Consider the following 19517-nt stretch of genomic DNA (forward strand, 5'->3'; position numbering starts at 1 on the left):
GAGAGGATGATGATGGACACGGTGGAACTTTGAAATCAAACTGATCTCTGTACTGACTGTCTGAGTAACACATTGTTCCTCTGTGCTCTCAGATGAATCACATTCAGGTCCATAGATATGGTTCCAGCTTCATATCAGCAGGAATGAGCCCAGCCGGCTCAACGTCGGCTCTGTTAACTGCAGTGTGTTCATCAGAAGATAACCAGGTTTCTTGTTTTTGTTGCTGCATGTTCAGTTTTAAGGCTGCAGTTTCGTCTTTGACGGGAACAACCAAATGCTGCCGTTTTACATGGTGTCATGTTAAAAAAGTTGATGGATTAGTTAAAGGATGCAGGATAAAGTTAAAGTCAGATGGTTTTTCCATTCAATTATTTTTTTATAGTTAAAGTGTAATGAAGAATTTTTCTTCCTGTGCTTGAAGTGAAATAATTGAAGCATGAGGACCAACATCCAGTGTTTGCAGTTAGAAATGATGAATTTCTAACTGTATTCTATTCTTACATTTGATAGTTATTGAAAGCTTTTCACATAAGTCACTGAGGCATTTGCTTTGTTTGCTGGTCTTTGTAATGTTTGTGTGATCTCCAGTTTTTCTCTGCATTTTTCATTTGTAGGAATCCGTGAAAGGAGGAGAATCCCATCAGAAAAAAAATCCATCGGCTGGAGAAATTTTACTTTCTGTCTGTGATGTACAGAGACGTTGTGTTCTGGTTCCTCGTCAGAGGCAGTGATCTTCTGCGATGAGTCAGGATGAGCTGTGAGGGATGTAATCTTCATGCTGGGTGGAGTTTGGATCTATTTAAGCAGCCCTGCCTCTGAGGTTCTTCACCGTCATGGCTCTTTCTGGGATTCCCATGTGGACATGGACGCGTTGTCTCCTCTTTTTTGGGATGTTAGTGGTTCAAGATCAGGTTTCAGGCTCATCTTCGTCATCATCGCAGTCATCCTCATCAGCAGAATCATGTGATACGTAGGTGTCTGAGCATTCATTCATGGTGTCATTTTCCAGACTCAAACTTTATCCTGCGTGTTTAAATTTGCCTGCAGGTATTTCCTGGTTACAGTTCCTGCCATTCTTCAAGCTGGAACCAAGACTCAGTTCTGTGCAGTTCTTCAGGAGCCCAGCGAGTTTGTGATCATGAGCGTCTATTTGAAATCTGAAACCGGTAGCAAGAGCCTGTTAAGGAAAGGAACCAGGAACAGCTTCATCAAATGTTTTTCATTTCATGTGAGCTCGTATTATTTTTGATCTGTTTTTAATCCCTAAAAGTATTGAACCTGTGGATTTTCTCATTCAGATTTGTTTTGTAATGAAGTAAGAGGATTTTCAGTCTAAAACGTCTGATTTTTTAGGTTCCTCTCGTGGAAAAATGTGAAATCCAGCTGTTTGAGGTGACAGTAGAAGGACAGACGGTTTACTCAAAGGAGGTCAAAAAGGTTTTCATCAAGACTTTCAAACCCAAAACCTTCATCCAAACAGACACAGCCATCTATAATCCTGGACAGACAGGTAGATATGGCCTGATGATGATGATTGGATGGATGAAGATGCCGTTATTTTTCTGTCTGTACTTGTGTTTCCTGACTGCAGCACTCAGATGTTCTCCCAAATGTTTAGCCTCACTGTATGCTAGTGTGTTATTGTCCCAGAGAAGATGTTGAGTTGAATGTTTGTTGTTGCAGCAGCCTCTGAGACCTTCCATTCTCAGATCCTGAAGGTCTGATGCTCCATCTAGCAGAAACACAAGAAAAGCTTCAAAGCTTCCCTCTTTGTTAAATCCAGTTTTCAGGAGATTTTTAGATGAACCTTTGGGTTAAGATCCTGAGAGGAGATGAAATGAAGCCCAGAACATGTTTAAAACAGTGTTCCTACTTTTTACAGTAGAAACTTGGAATTAATGTCTTTCATTGTCTCTCAGTGCGTTTCAGAGCGGTCACGTTGAACAAAGAGTTAAAGCCCGTTGATGAGAAGGTGAGGTGGACTCTCAGAATCTTCTTCTACACAGATTCTTCTTCTTCTTCTAATGATGTCTAGTTTTCATTTGGTGAAACCATTGAGTCTGGACTGATTGAGTGTGACATTGTCCATAGAAAATTGTTTATTTCCGGCTCCAACAAAATCAAGTCATTCAGTTGCAACTTTTTCGCAATACGGACACCACCATGTTGAAGCCAGATGTCGTCAGTAAGCAGTAAGCGGTTCAAGTCGGTCTGAGTCGACCTTTCTATGGCAGCCACTCTGGCCAATCAGGAGTGAGCTTGTAGAAGGGCCACACTCCGACCACTTGAAAGAGGGCTGCACTAAATCTGTCAATCAACATTCAATGCCAGACCACTAAATTTTATTGAGGCAACTGATTGTTCAGTTCATAATTTGAACTACAGAAAAAAGAAGAAAAAAAGAGGATTATCGATAACATGTTAAAAAAAGGTATCAGAGCAAGAATGGTTATTCTGAAAAATATAAAGACTGAGTAATAGCTATTTATTTATAGAAGTCTATGGGGTTTTGGCTTCTTGGAGCCAGCAGGTACTTTCTCTTTGGAAAGCCGAGGGGGGGGGGGGGGGGGGGGGGGTCACTCAGTTCAGTTCTCATATAGAGTCAATAGGTGAAATGTCTCCAGCTTTGGTGTTTGTTAAGATTTGGTTTTACTCTGAAAAGTTGCAAATGTGAAGAAGCCGCAACAACGATCACTAATCACCTAATTCTACTTTCACTTTGGAAAAGTTTCCTCAGAAATGCTGATGTTATGAGCTGCAACGAGCTGCAACGACAAAAACAATAACTCTTCTTCTTTTTCTTCTTCTTTTCAGTTTGAATTTGTTTTAATAAAGGTAAGAACAATCAAATTTACTTTGACCTGCATTGTAAATCTACACTTAGACTGAACCATCATTATTCGAGAGGATTTGGATTTCTTAGAGGTCTCCTATTTTTGAGATGGTTGATTTTTTTAGATGGTTATTGCTTTAAAAATTTCAATACTTAACATATTGAGCTCCTGACCAGAGAAAACAAGCGGCCGGATGGCTCAGTTGGCTGCATGCAAGACTGGTACGTGGGAAACCAGGGTTGGACCCTTCATGCTACTTGCCTGACTGTGAAGCCACAAGGGGGCCCAAGTCTTGGTTTCTCTGTGTCGGTTTTTCCAGCTTGGGTAGAATACAGGGTTGTGTCAGGAAAGGCATGCTGCATCTCTGCCAAACCACCTGTGCAACTCAGTAGAAGCTGATTTACTGTGGTGATACGCCAAAAGGTGAACAACTCCTGACCAGAGAAATAAATTCAGTCAAATTTAGTTTTAATCCATCAAAAACTACAATTCCCAGAGCCCCACCCCTTCACGTTCCCTGTAGTCCATCATCATTCCACTGTGGGCAATAGAAGGGCTTTTCCTGCTCCTTTCCAAATGGCGTCCTCCATGAAATCTCAAAAACACTTGGCAGAAAAAGTTCTGCTAAGTTTCAAAAAAGTATGGAGATAATGACTCATCTATTTTTATTCATTTTTAAAATGACTACTTGTAATTAAATAATGCAAGGTTTGTTGATAACTCGTTATAATTGTTTATAATACAGTTATATCACTAAAAAAGCATGTGCATCACATTTGAGACAGTGGGCAAATAAGATGCTTTCTTCCTCTTAAGTTTAAACTGATATTTTGGTGAACAACAACTTACCAAATCACTCATCTCAATTGATTATATTTAGCCTATATCTCTTAAAACATTATATTGCCATGTTTTATGGATATAATGAAAAACCCTCTTAAATCCCCCCAAATTTTTTTTTTAAATCTGTCAGTTCTTTGATGTTTTGGGCTTTGCAGGGTTAAAGATAGAAATAAAAGAATCTATGGCAGCTTCAGGATAAACATTATGGATTCAGACAAATTGTTTGTTTAAATGAACTTTCAGTAAACGAGTTGAAGACTTGGGAGAATATTTGAACAACGGAGTCTTTGGTTCTTACTTAACAGGATCCTCACAACATCATCATTGAACAGTGGGTGAACCAAACACCTCGCAGGGGCATTCTGGAGCGTTCCTTTCAGCTGAGCTCCGGGGCCTCTGAGGGATACTACAGGATAGTACTGAAAGCAGGACAAGACAGGTTCTATCAGAGCTTCAAAGTGCAAAAATTCTGTAAGTGATGGTGTTTCAGATTCTCCAGCTTTCTTCAGTGGAACGTTCGTGGTGAAGTACGTTTCTCTTGTCTGCAGCTTTGCCCAAATTTGACATTATAGTAACCATTCCAAAGGAGATCAGTGTTGGACAGAAGCATTTTGAGGTGGAAGTTTGTTCAAAGTAAGGCTTGTCTCTTTAAATGTCTGCATCTGAAAGCCCTGTATGTTTGATTAATGATTTCACTGATTTAGGTACAAATGTGGTAAACCGGTGGGAGGAAGCGCCGTGGTAACCGTGTGCCGGCCGGTCAAAAGCCGCATTCATTGTTCTTCTGCTTCCACCTATAAAGACTACGAGCATCTCCACAGAACATCTCTGTGCACCACCAAAACAAAGCAGGTACCATGGTCAAAATGTTTAACTACGGCCCTGAAGTTCATTTCACATCAGCAAATCAGTCAATGCAAAAACAAGTTAAAGATCACAATGATAATGAAGAAAGGAAAACAAATAATAAAAAAATTTGAAATTTTAGAAATCTTCACAAAATTTCAGAAACCAAAACGTAATTTCAAAAAAACAAAATGTAATTTCGAAAAAAGAAACAAAATAAAAAAGAAGCATTACATAAGTAATTTCATTAAACAAAATAAAAAACTGGAAAAGGTAGGTATTATGGGACATCACTGATTGGATGGTGATGTTTGAGTTTTGATGAAGATGGAAAGCAGGATGTTTTACCCAATCTGTGAGTTGATTGATCAGTCCACATGATCAAATTTTGTGATGGTGATTTGGTTTGATGGATGAGAGGCACAGAGGATGTACAGCATATGTTTCTACATGTCAGATGTTTTCATCCCCTCTGGTAAAAAACTTCCATAATCCTGGTAAACACAATGCAATGACTGAAACTTTCTGAAAGATGTTGGACTTTCTTATCAATAAACTGAACTTGTTTAAGTCCACAAGCAGAACCGGTTCTTGTGAAGTATTAAATAAATTATAGCGTTAAATGTTTTACCTTGTGTGTCTTTTTGTTCTCTCAGTTGTGTGAATCTGGCTGTGCCACTTTGACGTTTGATGTTTCATCTTTCACTGGAATTGACCCAGAGGCTTTTCTGGATGTGCTGGATGTCAGCGCCACTGTCAGAGACAAGTTTACAAGTAAGTCATGAACCAGTTTTTCTTTTTACACATGTAAAAACTCATAAAAACAAAGTACAACATAGCTACACAAAATGACAGATCCCTTTGTGGTAAATTTTATTTTTATTTCTTTTTGTTCTTTCGACATTACATTTTTCCAAATTGAATTTTCCTTTCAGGTATCGCACACACAAAGTGGGAAAGAATAAATATAACATACTCCATTGGACGACTGTCTTTTCTTGAAACTCCCCAAACCTACACCCAAGGACAACCTCTGAACGGGAAGGTAATTGTTGTTTCTGTCTCTTTTAGTCATGTTGTGCCCAGTGCAGTTTGTTTTGTTTTCTCAGTGACGCTGTTCTTTTGTTCCACCAGGTTCAAGCTGTTAGTTACAGTGGCTCACCTGTTGCTCACCTTAAGCTGTACCTGTTCAAGGCTGAGAGTTTGTTTCCAGAAGAGGTGGACATTCTGGAAACGGATGAAAATGGTGTCGCTCATTTTTCTTTGGACACAAACAGATTCAGTGGAAACATCATTCTAAAAGTGAGATACCAAATCTTTTGTGCAAAGCAAGCCCAATATCTGCAGTTTTTCAAATTGTTGTTTGTTTTTGACAACAACCTTAGGTCTGCGCCACCAAACCCGGAGAACATGAAAAACATAAGTCTCCTTTCTTTACATCCGCAACCCTCACGGTGTCTGAGTCTGGTCCAGGTCCCACTACTGGCGGTTTCCTGAGAGTGCGGACGGTGGAGAAACCACTTCGTTGTGGGAAGACAGAGGAGATCACCATCCAGTACAGTTTGGAAAGTGAATACAGTCCTATCGTGGAAATTATTTTCCTGGTGAGTTTTCCCTGTAGCTGTTGCAGTTATGTGGTTGATGTTGCTGTGGGATTGTTGCATGTATGTGGTTGTGGCTTATGTGCAGTTGTTGCTATTGCGCTGTTTTTACACATGTGTAGCTGTTGCAGGTCTGTGTTTGATTCTGATGTGCAACTGCTGCAGATGTCGTAGTTGCAAGGTTCTTGCTGAAATGGGAATGTTGCAGGTGTGCACTTGTTGTAGGTTTAATACTGTTGTCCAAGTGTGAAGATGTGCAGTTGTAAGTGTGCGATTGTTGCTGAAGTGTGATTGTTACAGGTATGCAGTTGTTGTAAGTGTGCTGTTGTTGCTGAAATGAGATTGTTCCAGGTGTGCACTTGTGGTAGGTAGGTGTGCGGCCGTCGTCAAAGTGTGATTATTGCAGGTGTGTGTTTGTCTGTGTGCCGTTGTTGCTGAAGTGTGATTGTTGCAGGTGTACAGTTGCCTTTGCAGGTGTACAGTTGCCTTAAGTGTGCGATTCTTGCTGCAGACTGATTGTTGCAGGTGAGCTCTGTAGCTGGAACACAAAGACACACGTGTGCCTACACTGAAGTGCTTTACATTTAAGTGAAAGGTTTGGGGTTTATTTGTCCTATAAGTGTTGAAGAAAGATTTATGTAAGGATATGAAGTTTGACTTTATTTGCCTCATTTTATCTCCATGTATTCATGAATTGGCAACTGCATATTCCGTGAAAACCATCCAGAGTTACTGAAGTCACTATTGATCCCACTGAAAATGCTTTTGAGCTGCAAAGACTTCCTCCATTGCAGACATTCAAATGTTCTAATAAGTCTTTTTCCTCTTAGGTCCTTTCAAGAGGAGAGATCGTCGTCCAAGGAAGTCACCAAATTCCGGACACTGGTGAAGGTGTGTATTTTTCATCAGGTCATGAGGCTAAAAATACCAGGTTATAAACTGAAACTCTTTTACCATTTCAGTCCTTCAGGGTGAATTTGACTTCCCTTTGAAAGTGACTCCAGACATGGCGCCGTATATCCAGGTGGTGGCATACACTGTTCTCTCCTGTGAGAAGTTCTTGGCTCACAGCGCTGAGTTCCCTACAGAGGAATGTTTTAAGAATGAGGTCAGTGGCAGAAAACCAGGAACTCCTGGTAAAACACCAGTTCGGTAAACCCCAGTGCCAAAAAATAAATAAATACACACACACGCACACACACATATATATATATATATATATATATATATATATATATATATATATATATATATATATGTGTGTGTGGGACACCAGCTACAACGGTTAAGTGATGTACCGCCCGAAAGTCTACTGGAAACTGTGAATGAAGCATTGAGGGCAATTCCTACCACAACCATCACAGAAACCAATGAACTGGTTTACACTTCAGCAGCAGTGATCCTTGAAATGCTTGGCTACAAGAGCAACCATGGAAGAAAACAATACCCACCATGGAAGCAACGGTTAGAGGCCAAAATCAAGGCAACTCAGAAAGATGTGAGTAAGCTGACAGAGGCTCAAAGAGGTACAATGAGAAAGCAAGTACCAAAGAGATACAGCCAGATGTCCATACCTGAAGCACTGGAAACTGCCAAACAAAGGCTCCTAGCCTTGAGCAGCCGCCTAAAGAGGTACACAAGAGACAATGAAGCCAGACGAATAAACAGGCTCTTCGCAACTCAACCTGCAAAAGTGTACGCTCAGTGGCAGGGTCAAAACAGCCGAGCAGACCCACCAAGGCTGGAAACTGAACAGTACTGGAAAAGTATATGGGAGAAAGAGACAGCACATAACAGCAATGCCCAGTGGCTGGTCTCTCTGAGAAAAGAACATAGCAACCTCCCTGAACAGAATCCAGTAACCATCACAGTGGCTGACATCCAAGAAAGAGTCTCAGGTATGAAGAACTGGACAGCACCGGGCCCTGACATGATACATGCCTACTGGCTAAAGAAGCTTACCGCACTCCACGAGCGCCTGGCAGCACAAATGAACCAGCTGCTTAGAGATGGGACTCACCCCGAATGGCTAACGGAAGGGCGAACGATCCTGATCCAGAAGGATCCCTCAAAGGGTGCAATCCCATCCAACTACCGGCCAATAACCTGTCTGTCCACAACATGGAAGCTCATGTCAGGCATCATTGCAACCAAGATAAACAGGCACATGGATCAATTCATGAGTAACACACAGAAGGGCATTGGTAGAGACTCCAGAGGAGCCAAACACCAACTCCTGGTCGACAGAACAGTCGCCCAAGACTGCCAGTCCCGGCACACCAACCTGTGCACAGCCTGGATTGATTACAAGAAGGCCTATGACTCAATGCCACACACATGGATCACTGAATGCTTGGAGCTGTACAACATCAACAGGACTCTAAGGGCCTTCATAGGAAACTCGATGAAGCTGTGGAAAACCACCCTTGAAGCCAATGGGAAGCCACTTGCACAAGTGTCCATCAAATGTGGGATATACCAAGGTGATGCTCTGTCCCCACTGCTGTTCTGCATAGGTCTGAACCCCCTCAGCCAAATAATCAACAAGACTGGCTATGGATACTGACTCAGAAAAGGGGCCAACATCAGTCACCTCCTCTACATGGATGACATCAAGCTATATGCTAAGAGCGAGCGTGACATTGACTCCCTGATCCACACCACCAGGATCTACAGTACTGACATTGGGATGTCATTCGGGCTCGAGAAATGCAGCCGGATGGTGACAAAGAGAGGCAAGGTAGTCCACACAGGAGGGGTCTCACTCCCAGAAGGAACAATAACAGACATCGAGGACAGTTACAAGTACCTTGGAATTCCACAGGCAAATGGCAACCTGGAGCAGGCAACAAGGAAAGCTGCAACAGCTAAATACCTCCAACGAGTAAGGCAAGTCCTGAGAAGCCAGCTCAATGGCAAAAATAAGACCCGGGCAATAAACAGCTACGCACTACCAGTTATCAGTTATCATATATATATATATATATGTATATATATATATATATATATATATATATATATATATATATACATACACACACAGGGCTTTACTTCTCAGGGAATTGATCCTCTTTTCACTCAGTGGTTGACAGACTTTGCAACTTCCATCTCCTAAAAGTATCTTTTACTCATGTCTTTTATTTTTTTGTAAAAAAAATTCATTTTGTGTGTTTATTCTTCAGGTAAAAATCACATACCATCCAAGCTTCGCCATCCCAGGAGAAAAGGTCAAACTGAGTCTGAAAGCGGACCCAGATTCCCTGTGTGGCGTGCGCACCATCGATTTTAGAACCACCATCAGGAAGCCTGGAACGCTTCTGGATGCTCATCAGGTTAAGGATGTGCCCAAAACGTTCACTTTCACCTTTTTATTCCAAAAACATTTTCCACCACCTCTCTGTTCATATCAGCAACACTTCCATCCTACCATTCAATTATAATTCTATCCCTTATTTATTAAAATGGATACATGTTTATAAACACATATTCATGATGTTTTTTCAGATCTTTGACCTTCTGCCCATCCAAAAACCAGACTCCATCCCTCATGAGCTTTTAGACTTTTCCAATTGTCTGCATGTGAGGCCCAAAAGAAGCATTTCAGGATTTACCAATCAAGAGGGAGAATATGCATACACCGTTTTTGAAGTAAGTATCAGACAAATAGATGCCACACAACAATTTTTGCTCTTCTAAACTATTTGGTTTTCTTTTATTTAGAAACAAGGGATGGTAATTTTATCAAACCTAGAAATTTCGAATCCCAAATGCCTCAAGCTTAAAGGAAAAAAATACTTCAGAGGTCTGTTGTTTTGGGAAATACTATTTTGTCCTCATTAGCATTTTTCTTTTTTAAGGTGTTTTTTTTCACTCACTTAAAATATTTCTTTTTTTCCTTGAAAGATTTAGACATTTTCATGAAGTTTGACTCAAAATCAGGAGAGGTTCCGGCCATTCCCGAGCCCGGAACGATCCCGTACTCCTGTCCTTATGTTGAACCCTTGGAGCCGATCCACACTCTTGAATCCGTGCCCTGGATCTTTGACCTGTACAATGTGGGGTGAGAAAAACTTTTTTATTGCTTTGATGAATTCTAATTTTATGACGAAAAAAAAATCACTTTTGATGCTTTTTTTTCAAATGTATAAAAGATTTTACACGTCATTGTAAAATATAGAAAAGGGTCATGGAGGTACGCTGACAGATTTAGTATCTTTGGATGGAGGTGACTTTGAAGTACAAAGACTTAATTTGGTTAAAGTGATGGTGGTTTCCATCAGAGGTGTAACATAGGAACACACTACCCAATCCCATCAGAAAACACTGAAAATTATACAGGATTTAAAACTGTTTTAGAGCAGTGATTAAAAACAACGTAGACTCATTTAAAATGAACCCTCGGGTGCATTTATTTGAAAGTTTATCTGTTTTAGTGTTTTTTAGTCATGTCTACTCTGTGTTGTTTGAATGTCTGATTTTTTTTGCTGCCTTGAGACAACAGATGTGAGCTGAAGCTGGCTTTTATGCTAATAATTCTGGCATAATCATGTTCTAGCTGTGGTAAAATATTGACATGCAATGACATACATACATACATACATACATACATACATACATACATACATACATACATACATACATACATACATACATACATACATACATACATACATACATACATACATACATACATACATACATACATACATACATACATACAAGCCATGTCTTTAGATTTGAAGACTGGACAGGTTCTTCTACTTGCTGAAATCTCTGATAACAGCCAGGACGAGCGCTTTTGTAAATTGGAAACCCCCACCAGACATAAAGCCCATCTCTGCTGTTTCCAGGAGTGGGAAACGGAGCGTGCATCTCACGGTGCCAAGCGTCGTCACCAACTGGGAAACAGATGCATTCTGCCTGAACAGTCACGGCTTTGGCCTGGCTCAACAGAAAACTCTCTTCGTCTCCCCGCCCTTCACTCTCCACCTCGCCACGCCCGACTCGGTCTTCCTTGGAGAGAGCTTCGTTCTGAAGGCCACCGTCACCAACAACCTCCAGAGCTGCATTAAGGTCAAGTCTGGGATCAGCATGTCTGCATGTCTTTGGGTCAAATCTCAAATTCCCTGCAAAAGAAGCTTTTCCTAAATCTTAGTTAGGTTTTAGACCTTTAAGGGGGTCATGAAAAACCTGGATTAACGCGTTATAATCTGTTCTTTATTCAAGCTGATCATTTTGTAGAAATTGTAGTCTTGAGCATCAGAGCTCCCCTTAAATATCAATAACAGTTTTACAAACTTTAAAATTATGCCACAAAAGAGTAAATCATTTAAATGTCTCAACGTGGTCATAATTTTCTTCAAAGCAACACCAAAAGACTGAGAACTATTCCAGTTATGCAAGGTTTTATTCAGCATGACAAAAAAACTAACAGAAAGAAAAATACTTGTGTTTGTTTAATTCATGAAGGTGAGCTTAAAAATCTTTTTTTTTTAACAGATCAAGCTGAGTCCTGCTCATTCCTCGGATTTGTCTGTGACACAGCTTTCCAGTCACCTGTGCACTTTCTGCCTGTGTGGTGGCAAGAGCAAAACTCTCAGATGGACCATAGCTCCAACGGTCTTGGGTGAGGCTCGGCCGTTTTACGCCATCCCTTCTGCGAGCTCTGCCTCTCTTCAGAGATGAAAGCTTTTCAAAACTCATGAAAGGTTTGCTGATCTGTTTCAGGAACTGTGACCATGACGATAACTGCTGCAGCTGTGGACGCTGACACGTATTGTGAGGGTCACCCCGTGGTTGTTCCAGAAAAAGGCCACACCAGCTCGAAGACGAGATCTATCGATGTTAAGGTTGGGAATGTAGACAAACACGACCGATGAAACCCATTTATTATGAAGTGGAGCTAATATCACTTGAAGTTTTGTTATGACGTGCAGCAGTCCTGGACTGAAGGACCAGATTGTTTCCACATCTTTTCTTTTTTACTGAATCTTTGAGTGAAAATGTCCCCTCACATGCTCAAAAACACACCGAGATATCCATACATCTAGTATCTGATGAAATTCAACTTTAGGCAGTGAAGCTGTTCTTTCTCTTGAAGTTCACAGAAGCAGTCTGCTCGCGTGGCTTTCCAATTGTTTTCTCTTTATTCCCTCCTTTTTCTCATCTGCTTTTTCTTCAGTGAGTCTGCAGCATCTCCCTTTTTTTCTGGGATTTTCTGGTCTCTTCTTAAAGTACAAAAGCTAAACAGTTTCTCAAACGCCAAGCAAATTGCTCAAATTACCTTTTAAAGAAAAAGGACTAATAATCATTTATGTTTTTATTTGTTTATTCATTTATTTATTTATTTTCCTATATTTTTTCAAAGGCTGGAGGCATTGAAATAAGACAAACTGAAAGCTGGCTGCTCTGTTCTAAAGGTGAGTTTATGCACTCTTTTATTTTTTTAATCAGGAACCCTGAAAATAGCAGAAAGTCATCAGTTATCCTCGCTCCATGTAATCTGACGTGCAGCGTGGTTCTGAGCAGTCCAAATTTGGGGCTGAACGGTTTTCTGTTTGTTCAAAAGGTCCGGTTGTGAGAGCAGTAATGGACGTGGAGATGCCTGAAGTTGTGGTTCCTGGATCTCTCAATATCAAAGTGGCAGCGATGGGTAAACGGATCAGATGATCTCCACTAATGACCTTTACATTTAAAATCAAACACTATTCCCATTTGATCCCCCCTGTCTTCTGCGCAGGCGATGTCCTCAACCGATTGGTGCACAACCTGGGAGAACCGCTTGACTTTCCTTATGAAAACGGGGACTGGAACATAGCGTCAATGGCCATCAACATTTATGTCCTCAACTACCTGAAGGAGACTCAACAGCTGGAGCACTCCATGAAAGAGGAAGAGGCCGTCAACTTCCTCAAAAAAGGCAAGTTCCTGTCAGCTCCTGTTTTGAACTGATCAGGCAGCAGCGTCGAAGGTTCTCCGTTTTCTAAATCCATCCCCTGAGTTTAGGACAACTTGGGGGTGTAAAACCCCAAATCCTATTTGACATCAGTCATTCTGTGAGTGTGAAACTGAACTTTGTATGGATTGCTGTTGCAGCTTACCAGACCCAGCTGTCCTTCAAGGACAAAAGCGGAGCCTTCAGCATCTTCGAATCAGGACCAAGGAGTTCTTGGTGAGCAAAGGACTTCTTATCTTCTATAAGACAACATGATAGACAACACTGTGCAGGCTTTGTCTTTTTGCACTGGCTGAAGTATCTGCAAGCTTTTAAGCAGTGGTGTTAACTGCTGTCAAGTCTGGTGTTTAGAGATCCAAAACCTGTGATGTTCTCTGCATTTTTTACCTGAAAACTGCACACATTTCCTGCGTTTCATGGATTTTATTTCAAAACATTTGTGACTCTACTCATATTATCTTTTGGTAAATGGCTAGGTAAATGACGTCTATTATATTATTATATTATATTATTATATTGTATTATGACGTCTATTATATCTATTATTTTCAGTCATTTACAACTGATTCACACAAATTGAACAAAAAAATACTCAGAAATGTAATTTTAAGATCAAATCACTTTATTTATGTCATTCATCATTAGAAAAATTTACAAGAATTTGTTAAAAATACCAATAACCCAATTTTCATCTTTGTGGGTCTTTCAGTTTTACATTTTGATCCTTTTGCATTAAATAAATTGAGTTTTTACAGCCTACAGCAGGCTCAGAGAAATGAACAGTTTGCTAAAAAACCTTTTGCTTGTTTGCTTAAAAACTCTATTTCAGTAAGTAAATTCTATTAAGTTCTAATTTGGTTCCACAATTACAAAAAAAGAAGAATTATTCAAGGCATAAGTTACCAACTTCTTTTCGTCAGAAAGATAAGGAAATATTTATTTGAAACATCTGTTTTCTGTTAAACTGAACCAGTTTGTTAAAAATGTGTTTTGTAATGGTAAAATAAAACCACACAGAGCATGCAGAAGGTTGACTCTGTGGGTTTGATTTGTCTCCGTTCCTCAGGCTCACGGCTCTGGTGTTGGTGACTTTGTACCAAGCTCAGCCTTATATCTTCATCGATGAAAATGTCATTAATGAGGCCAGGAAGTGGCTGGAATGCCAACAGCGAGAAAACGGTTGCTTCAAAGTGTCGGGCAAACATTTAACCAAGAAAAAGGGGGTAATCAGAAAGCAAATCCAATGTTTTTGGCTGCACATGAGCGCCTTCTGCTGTTGGAGCCGGTCCTTTTCATTGTTTGCCTCCGCAGGGCTGTGCTATCGATGAAGTGGCTTACAATGCTTTCATCCTCGCTGCCTTTCTAGAGATGGGAGTCTCTCCAGATGTGAGTGTCTACAATAATTGTCATGCTACATTCCTATTTTTTCTCTAATAATTTTGCTTTTTGTGTTGGTAAAAATGTAACTGTCTTTTTAAAACGTTTCTTTGCTCAATCTGTGACCAGTGGGCCATAAATGAAGTACCATATTCATCTTTGACATTTTTCTATTGCAGTTGTCTGAAAGTTTGCAACAGAAATCATTGCATGTAAAACAGAATTATTTTTACTGTTACTGGGGATTAAAAAAAGAGTGTTGCGATAAAAACAGCAAGGGGTTTCATCTAAACACTGTCTCGATCTGTAAAAGGACCCTGTGGTGAAGATGGGCCTGTGCTGCCTTAAAGAGTCCATCAAAGATCTTCAGAACCCCTTTGCTGCAGCTATATCTGCATGGGTCTTCACGCTGGCGAAAGACATGGAGCCCCGTGCTCAACTGCTGCACTACCTCGACACGATTGCAATCAAAGAAGGTAAGAATTCCTAACGGTTGAAGTGATTCAATGGTCATCGCCATCTTCTGACTCACCATCAAACTGTGTGTTCTTGGCCATTTTTTAGGAGACGTCATCTACTGGTCTCACGTGGAAACAGAAACTTCGGTCTTTTCATCTTTGCTCATCAGCTCCTACGTGATCCTGGCTAAGCTGACAGTCACAGGTTCTCCTAGAGACCTCAGATCTGCATCTCATACCTTTAAGTGGCTGGTGGAGCATCTGAACTACTATAGTACCTTTTCTTCCACTCAGGTAAAGCTGAAGGTTTACTTTAAATCTGTGCAGTGATTTAAATTAAATCACTGCACAGATTAGTGCACAGTAAGTTGATCTTTCTCAGATAATTGTCACAGCCCATAAAGCCTTAGTCCCAGCCGCCCTTACAGGTGGATATGGGCTGTTTGCAGCCTAAACCTGTACAGGGCACGCAGGAGACCGGCACGAAATATCAAGATCATAGACTGCTTGGTGAACCCGTTCATGCTTTTTTTTTCTATGGACGTATTCATTACGACAGGCCGTAGTAGGCTACATGTACGGCTGAAGTTGATGTAGGCATGTTGTATGGATTTTTCATTTTTTTCATCCCCCTCAAATCTTTGGGACTGTACAAGGAGCCTGTCAGTGCTGTTCACATGATAAGTGTGCTCCTTGTGTGCTGTTAGAAATTAAGGAATTAGACAGTCATAGTGTAGTTTGTGTGGACATCGTCCTAACTGCACTTACGTTTCGTGTGCACACCCCATGCATGCTATATTTGTGCATGGTCTGTAAGGAACCAGTACTCAAACCTTACTAATGACTAGAATATGGCATAAAAACACCATAATGACCTGTTCGTCATAAATCCATGTAAATTCCATTATATTTACAAATTCTTCACGATACACTTACAAAATGTACAACAATGGTACATTCCATTTTCATGACGTCCCGTGACCCTAACAGATACAGTTTTTGCCAATTTCCCCTTTATTAAAGGTTTCTTCTGTAATTCTGAACATTTTTAAAGCTATGATTAGGGTTAGGATTAGGTTTAGGGTAAATTGTATAATTTCTGCTTCCGGCTGATGATGTCCGGTGCCATTTTATTTGCAGCCAAGTTGTTCTCAGATGTAGTCTCTCCTCTCTCTGACCCTCCACAGACCTGGATGGGTCAGGTGCTATGAAACTTGGACCTGACACAGGGAAACACCATCAAATGATGAATAAAGTTGAGAAATATGTAAAATATTTAATTTATATATATATATATATATTGGCTCTCACTTTGAGGTCTCCTCGGTTGGTGCACTAAACCAGTGATTTCCAGTTTGACAGTCTAGACTTGAAAGCAATTATGAGAGATCAGGATCAGCTGATGATAACTTTAACATTTCCAGTTTTATAAATGTACATTATGTGTATGTTACAGGACACAATGGTGGCTGTTAAGGCCATAGCCCTCTACTCCAAGTGCATGTATACTCCTACGTGGTCGAGCACAGTCAGCATTTGGTCTCCCAATGACAAAGTCGTGTTTCAGCTGACTCCACACAACAAACTGCTCTACCAGGAGATGGTGCTGCAGGACATAAATGGAAAATACAGTGTGAAGATGAAGGGCACGGCCTGTGCTTTGGTGCAGGTTTGTGTACATTTGTCATGTGATAAATATCTGTTTTTGCTGTTGACAGGGCAGTTCATATGCTGAGAAAATGTCATTTGGATGGAAATGTTTTGTGCTTCAACTTAATCAATGGTCTCTGCAGATTAAAAACATTTAACGTTTACTAATCTCATGACAAAATTAGCAACAAAAAAGGATTAGAAGCGATTTTCATGCTTGTGTTATTCTCTGGTAGCTTTCCCTTTGGTACAACGTGGTTAAGGCCAACCCCGACACCTCTCTGAGTGTGGATGTGCAGCTGGAGCTCCACCCCAGTCGCTCTAAAAGGCTCAAATTAACCATGAAGATGATTTCCCTGTAAGTAATCAAAAGGTTCTGAAAACCTCAGGCTGAAACATTGTGCATCATTTAGGAAGATTAAGGTTTTGGTGAATCTGATGTACTTATCCATATATGTGAAGTAAACACAGAAATAGTGAAGTAAACTACAGTTTACAATAACGTTCTTGACATTTCTCCTTTGCGCTGCTCATCGTTCAGGTTCATTTCCTTCCAGAGTCTTCCTTTAGGGTTTTGACTTTCCTGTCATGTGTCCATGGTCTTTTACCAACCTGTAACATGCCATTCCAGGTACAGTGGACATCAATTATGCACAAACATGGTGGTCCTGGAGATCCAGCTCCCCACTGGATTCTGTCCTCTCCCACAGTCTTTGCGTAGTGTAAGTCTTTACAGCCGCTTTTGTTTGACTTGAGGTGTGAGAAAGATTGTTTTAGATGAATGGTTGTCTTCACAGCTCAGGAGCGGTGTGGATGTAGAGCATGTGGTCTACAAGGACAACCGTGTTTTTGTGTATGTGCGCAAGGTACGTGAAATTCTGGGGGTGCAGCTGAGGAGGGCACTCTTTGGGGGCTTTTTCTGTCCTTGTTTTCACTGTATGTCTTTGCCTCCTCAGTTACATAAGAACATACCCATCATCCATAAGTTACACCTGGTGCAGGAGTACTTCGTCTTCAATAACAAGGCAGTCAATGTCCTCATCTATGACTACAACAATCCAGGTTACTTCTTTAGATCGCTGCTTTTGTTTCAGACTGCTTGACATTCTGACATGATTCAGGTTTGAGACCTTCTGTTCTACCTCTTTTCAGCTGTTAGCGGTGTGACAAAGTACTGTCTGTCCTCCTTAACCAAAGACAAGTTCCTGCCGTATCACCACCACCATCACAAGGACAGGCACTGACTTTGATCAGCCTGGTAACCATAAATATCACAGGTACCATCTGAAATGTTTTGAAACTATTAAATTTGTATTAAAATGGGGGGGAAATAAGGTTGGTGGGGATAAATGTGTTTTGAATTGTTCTATTTGTTCTCTGTTTTGCAGCTTGAGAGGAACTTTTACTCAAAGGGTCATCAGAGACCAATGTCATGTTCCAAGCGGCATTTCCCAGGCCATAGAAGTCTTTGCCTTCCAATATAAACCAATTTTTTGTAATAAAATGTTCTTATTTAAGAGTTTACTTCCTGAGCTTTTTTATATCAGAAATGACAGCAACAATTTTTAGGCTTCAAGAACAAAGCCTAAAAAAGATGAAGGTTTGAGATTGAAGGTGAAACATTTTCCTGTTGAAAATTTTTTTATTATAATTTTTTTTCTTCAAATACCTAAAAGTGGATGTAAATCTGAAATCCAAGTCCAGTGTGACAAACATCCAAAATGCTGAAACAATATACTTTTGAACACAGTAACAAGAGGAGCTCCGGACCTGTTTGGACTTACTGACACAAGCAGGACTTCATTGGACTGTTCACGCGTGCAAATTGCTGAATGTTTTGGTTTTTTTTTTTACATGGTTCACTTCATCCAACAGACTAAGAAGGAAGAAACCTTTCCCGCTGGATAGCACTAAACACTGAACTGGTGTAAAGGCGTCACTTTCTGAGGATCTTATTTGTAAAATGACCTATAAAACTGAAGAAAAAAAAGCTTTAATCTCCAACATGCTGAACGCGCATTTGGAAGTGTATGGATAAAACTGTTTTTGTCAATGTTTAATTTTAAAGACAGTTAGTCTGAATAGAATTGATTTTCAACTTAAAGATATTTATTTCAAAGCAACAAAAGCAAACAAAACTGTTTCTTTTTGAGTTGAAATAAATTCAAATGATCTGGAACATTCAAATACCCGTCAGAAAACCAAATATATCACAGAATAAGAGCATTTGTAGTTTGCTTGTTTCCTTTGTTTTTTTTTAGCATTTACTTTTAGAAAATATTTTGAGATTAAATTTAGGATCTTCTGCTTCTTTGTTATGATATACAAATACATGCTCTGCTTCACTGAACTGTTTGACAGAAACATCTGATGAACCTCAGTTTAATGTCTTGCCTTCCCTTAACAAAAAGTAGTACACTTCATGTATACTTACATTCAAGCACAGCAGGAATACTATAGACTATGTGTGTGCAGTATAGAAGGTATGCTAACTGAATGCTTCTTCAAAGAAACATTTTAAACTTCCAATGGATAGATAGAATATAAAAAGTCAACTTAAAGTATACAGCCCAAACTTATAGACTAAAGATACTCAAGGATTGAAGGAGTGTTTATTGCCATTTTCAGTGAACGGAGCAGTTTCACAGAATTGGAATTTGCTTCGATGCTAGTGTGCAACATAAAACACTTAAGAATGGAAAAAATGAACAAAAGTAAGCAAAATTTAAAAAATGACACAATGGTTAGAAAAATAAATAGAGTAAGTAGTGCAAACAAAGCAAACTGAGGATGATCAAGGTGCAGGTAGTGGACTGGTGACTGACTGGACATATAAGTGACGTTTGGGGAGGGAGTGGGGGGTTAAAAGGTGTCCATGAGTCTGATTGAAGAGGGAAAGAAACTACTCTTGTGTCTTGAGGTTCTGGTCCTGATGGATCTTAGCCTCCTGCCT

The 19517-nt window shown here is 40.1% G+C and overlaps 1 protein-coding gene across 1 annotated transcript; it reads left to right on the forward strand.

Moving 5' to 3' along the window:
• Positions 1-750: 750 nt before the first annotated feature.
• On the forward strand, positions 751-18081 carry LOC101159372 (alpha-2-macroglobulin-like). Its single transcript, XM_078929496.1, has 36 exons — positions 751-970; positions 1048-1228; positions 1354-1510; positions 1920-1972; positions 2815-2835; positions 3983-4148; positions 4226-4310; positions 4382-4529; positions 5180-5297; positions 5459-5568; positions 5658-5825; positions 5909-6127; positions 6955-7015; positions 7087-7232; positions 9307-9456; positions 9629-9772; positions 9845-9926; positions 10028-10184; positions 10975-11197; positions 11624-11750; positions 11852-11973; positions 12492-12543; positions 12693-12776; positions 12864-13043; positions 13220-13295; positions 14146-14302; positions 14391-14465; positions 14770-14932; positions 15021-15208; positions 16371-16583; positions 16801-16922; positions 17196-17286; positions 17362-17430; positions 17521-17626; positions 17717-17841; positions 17953-18081. Exons 1-35 carry the CDS (start codon positions 834-836, stop codon positions 17806-17808), a joined length of 4443 nt encoding a protein of 1480 aa, XP_078785622.1. The 5' UTR covers positions 751-833; the 3' UTR covers positions 17809-17841; positions 17953-18081.
• The last annotated feature ends 1436 nt before the right edge of the window (positions 18082-19517 follow it).

The sequence above is a fragment of the Oryzias latipes genome, chromosome 13 (assembly GCF_053564925.1).
Source record: "Oryzias latipes strain Hd-rR chromosome 13, Olatipes_Hd-rR_3.1".
Classification (NCBI taxonomy): Eukaryota; Metazoa; Chordata; class Actinopteri; order Beloniformes; family Adrianichthyidae; genus Oryzias; species Oryzias latipes.

Bases quoted from the DNA above. Each gene is read 5' to 3' on its own strand.
- LOC101159372 (XM_078929496.1), top strand. From the start codon at position 834: ATGGCTCTTTCTGGGATTCCCATGTGGACATGGACGCGTTGTCTCCTC. The intron at 13,044-13,219 runs GCAAGTTCCTGT...TTGCTGTTGCAG, and splicing joins CGTCAACTTCCTCAAAAAAG to CTTACCAGACCCAGCTGTCC. The intron at 17,287-17,361 runs GTAAGTCTTTAC...TTGTCTTCACAG, and splicing joins TCCCACAGTCTTTGCGTAGT to CTCAGGAGCGGTGTGGATGT.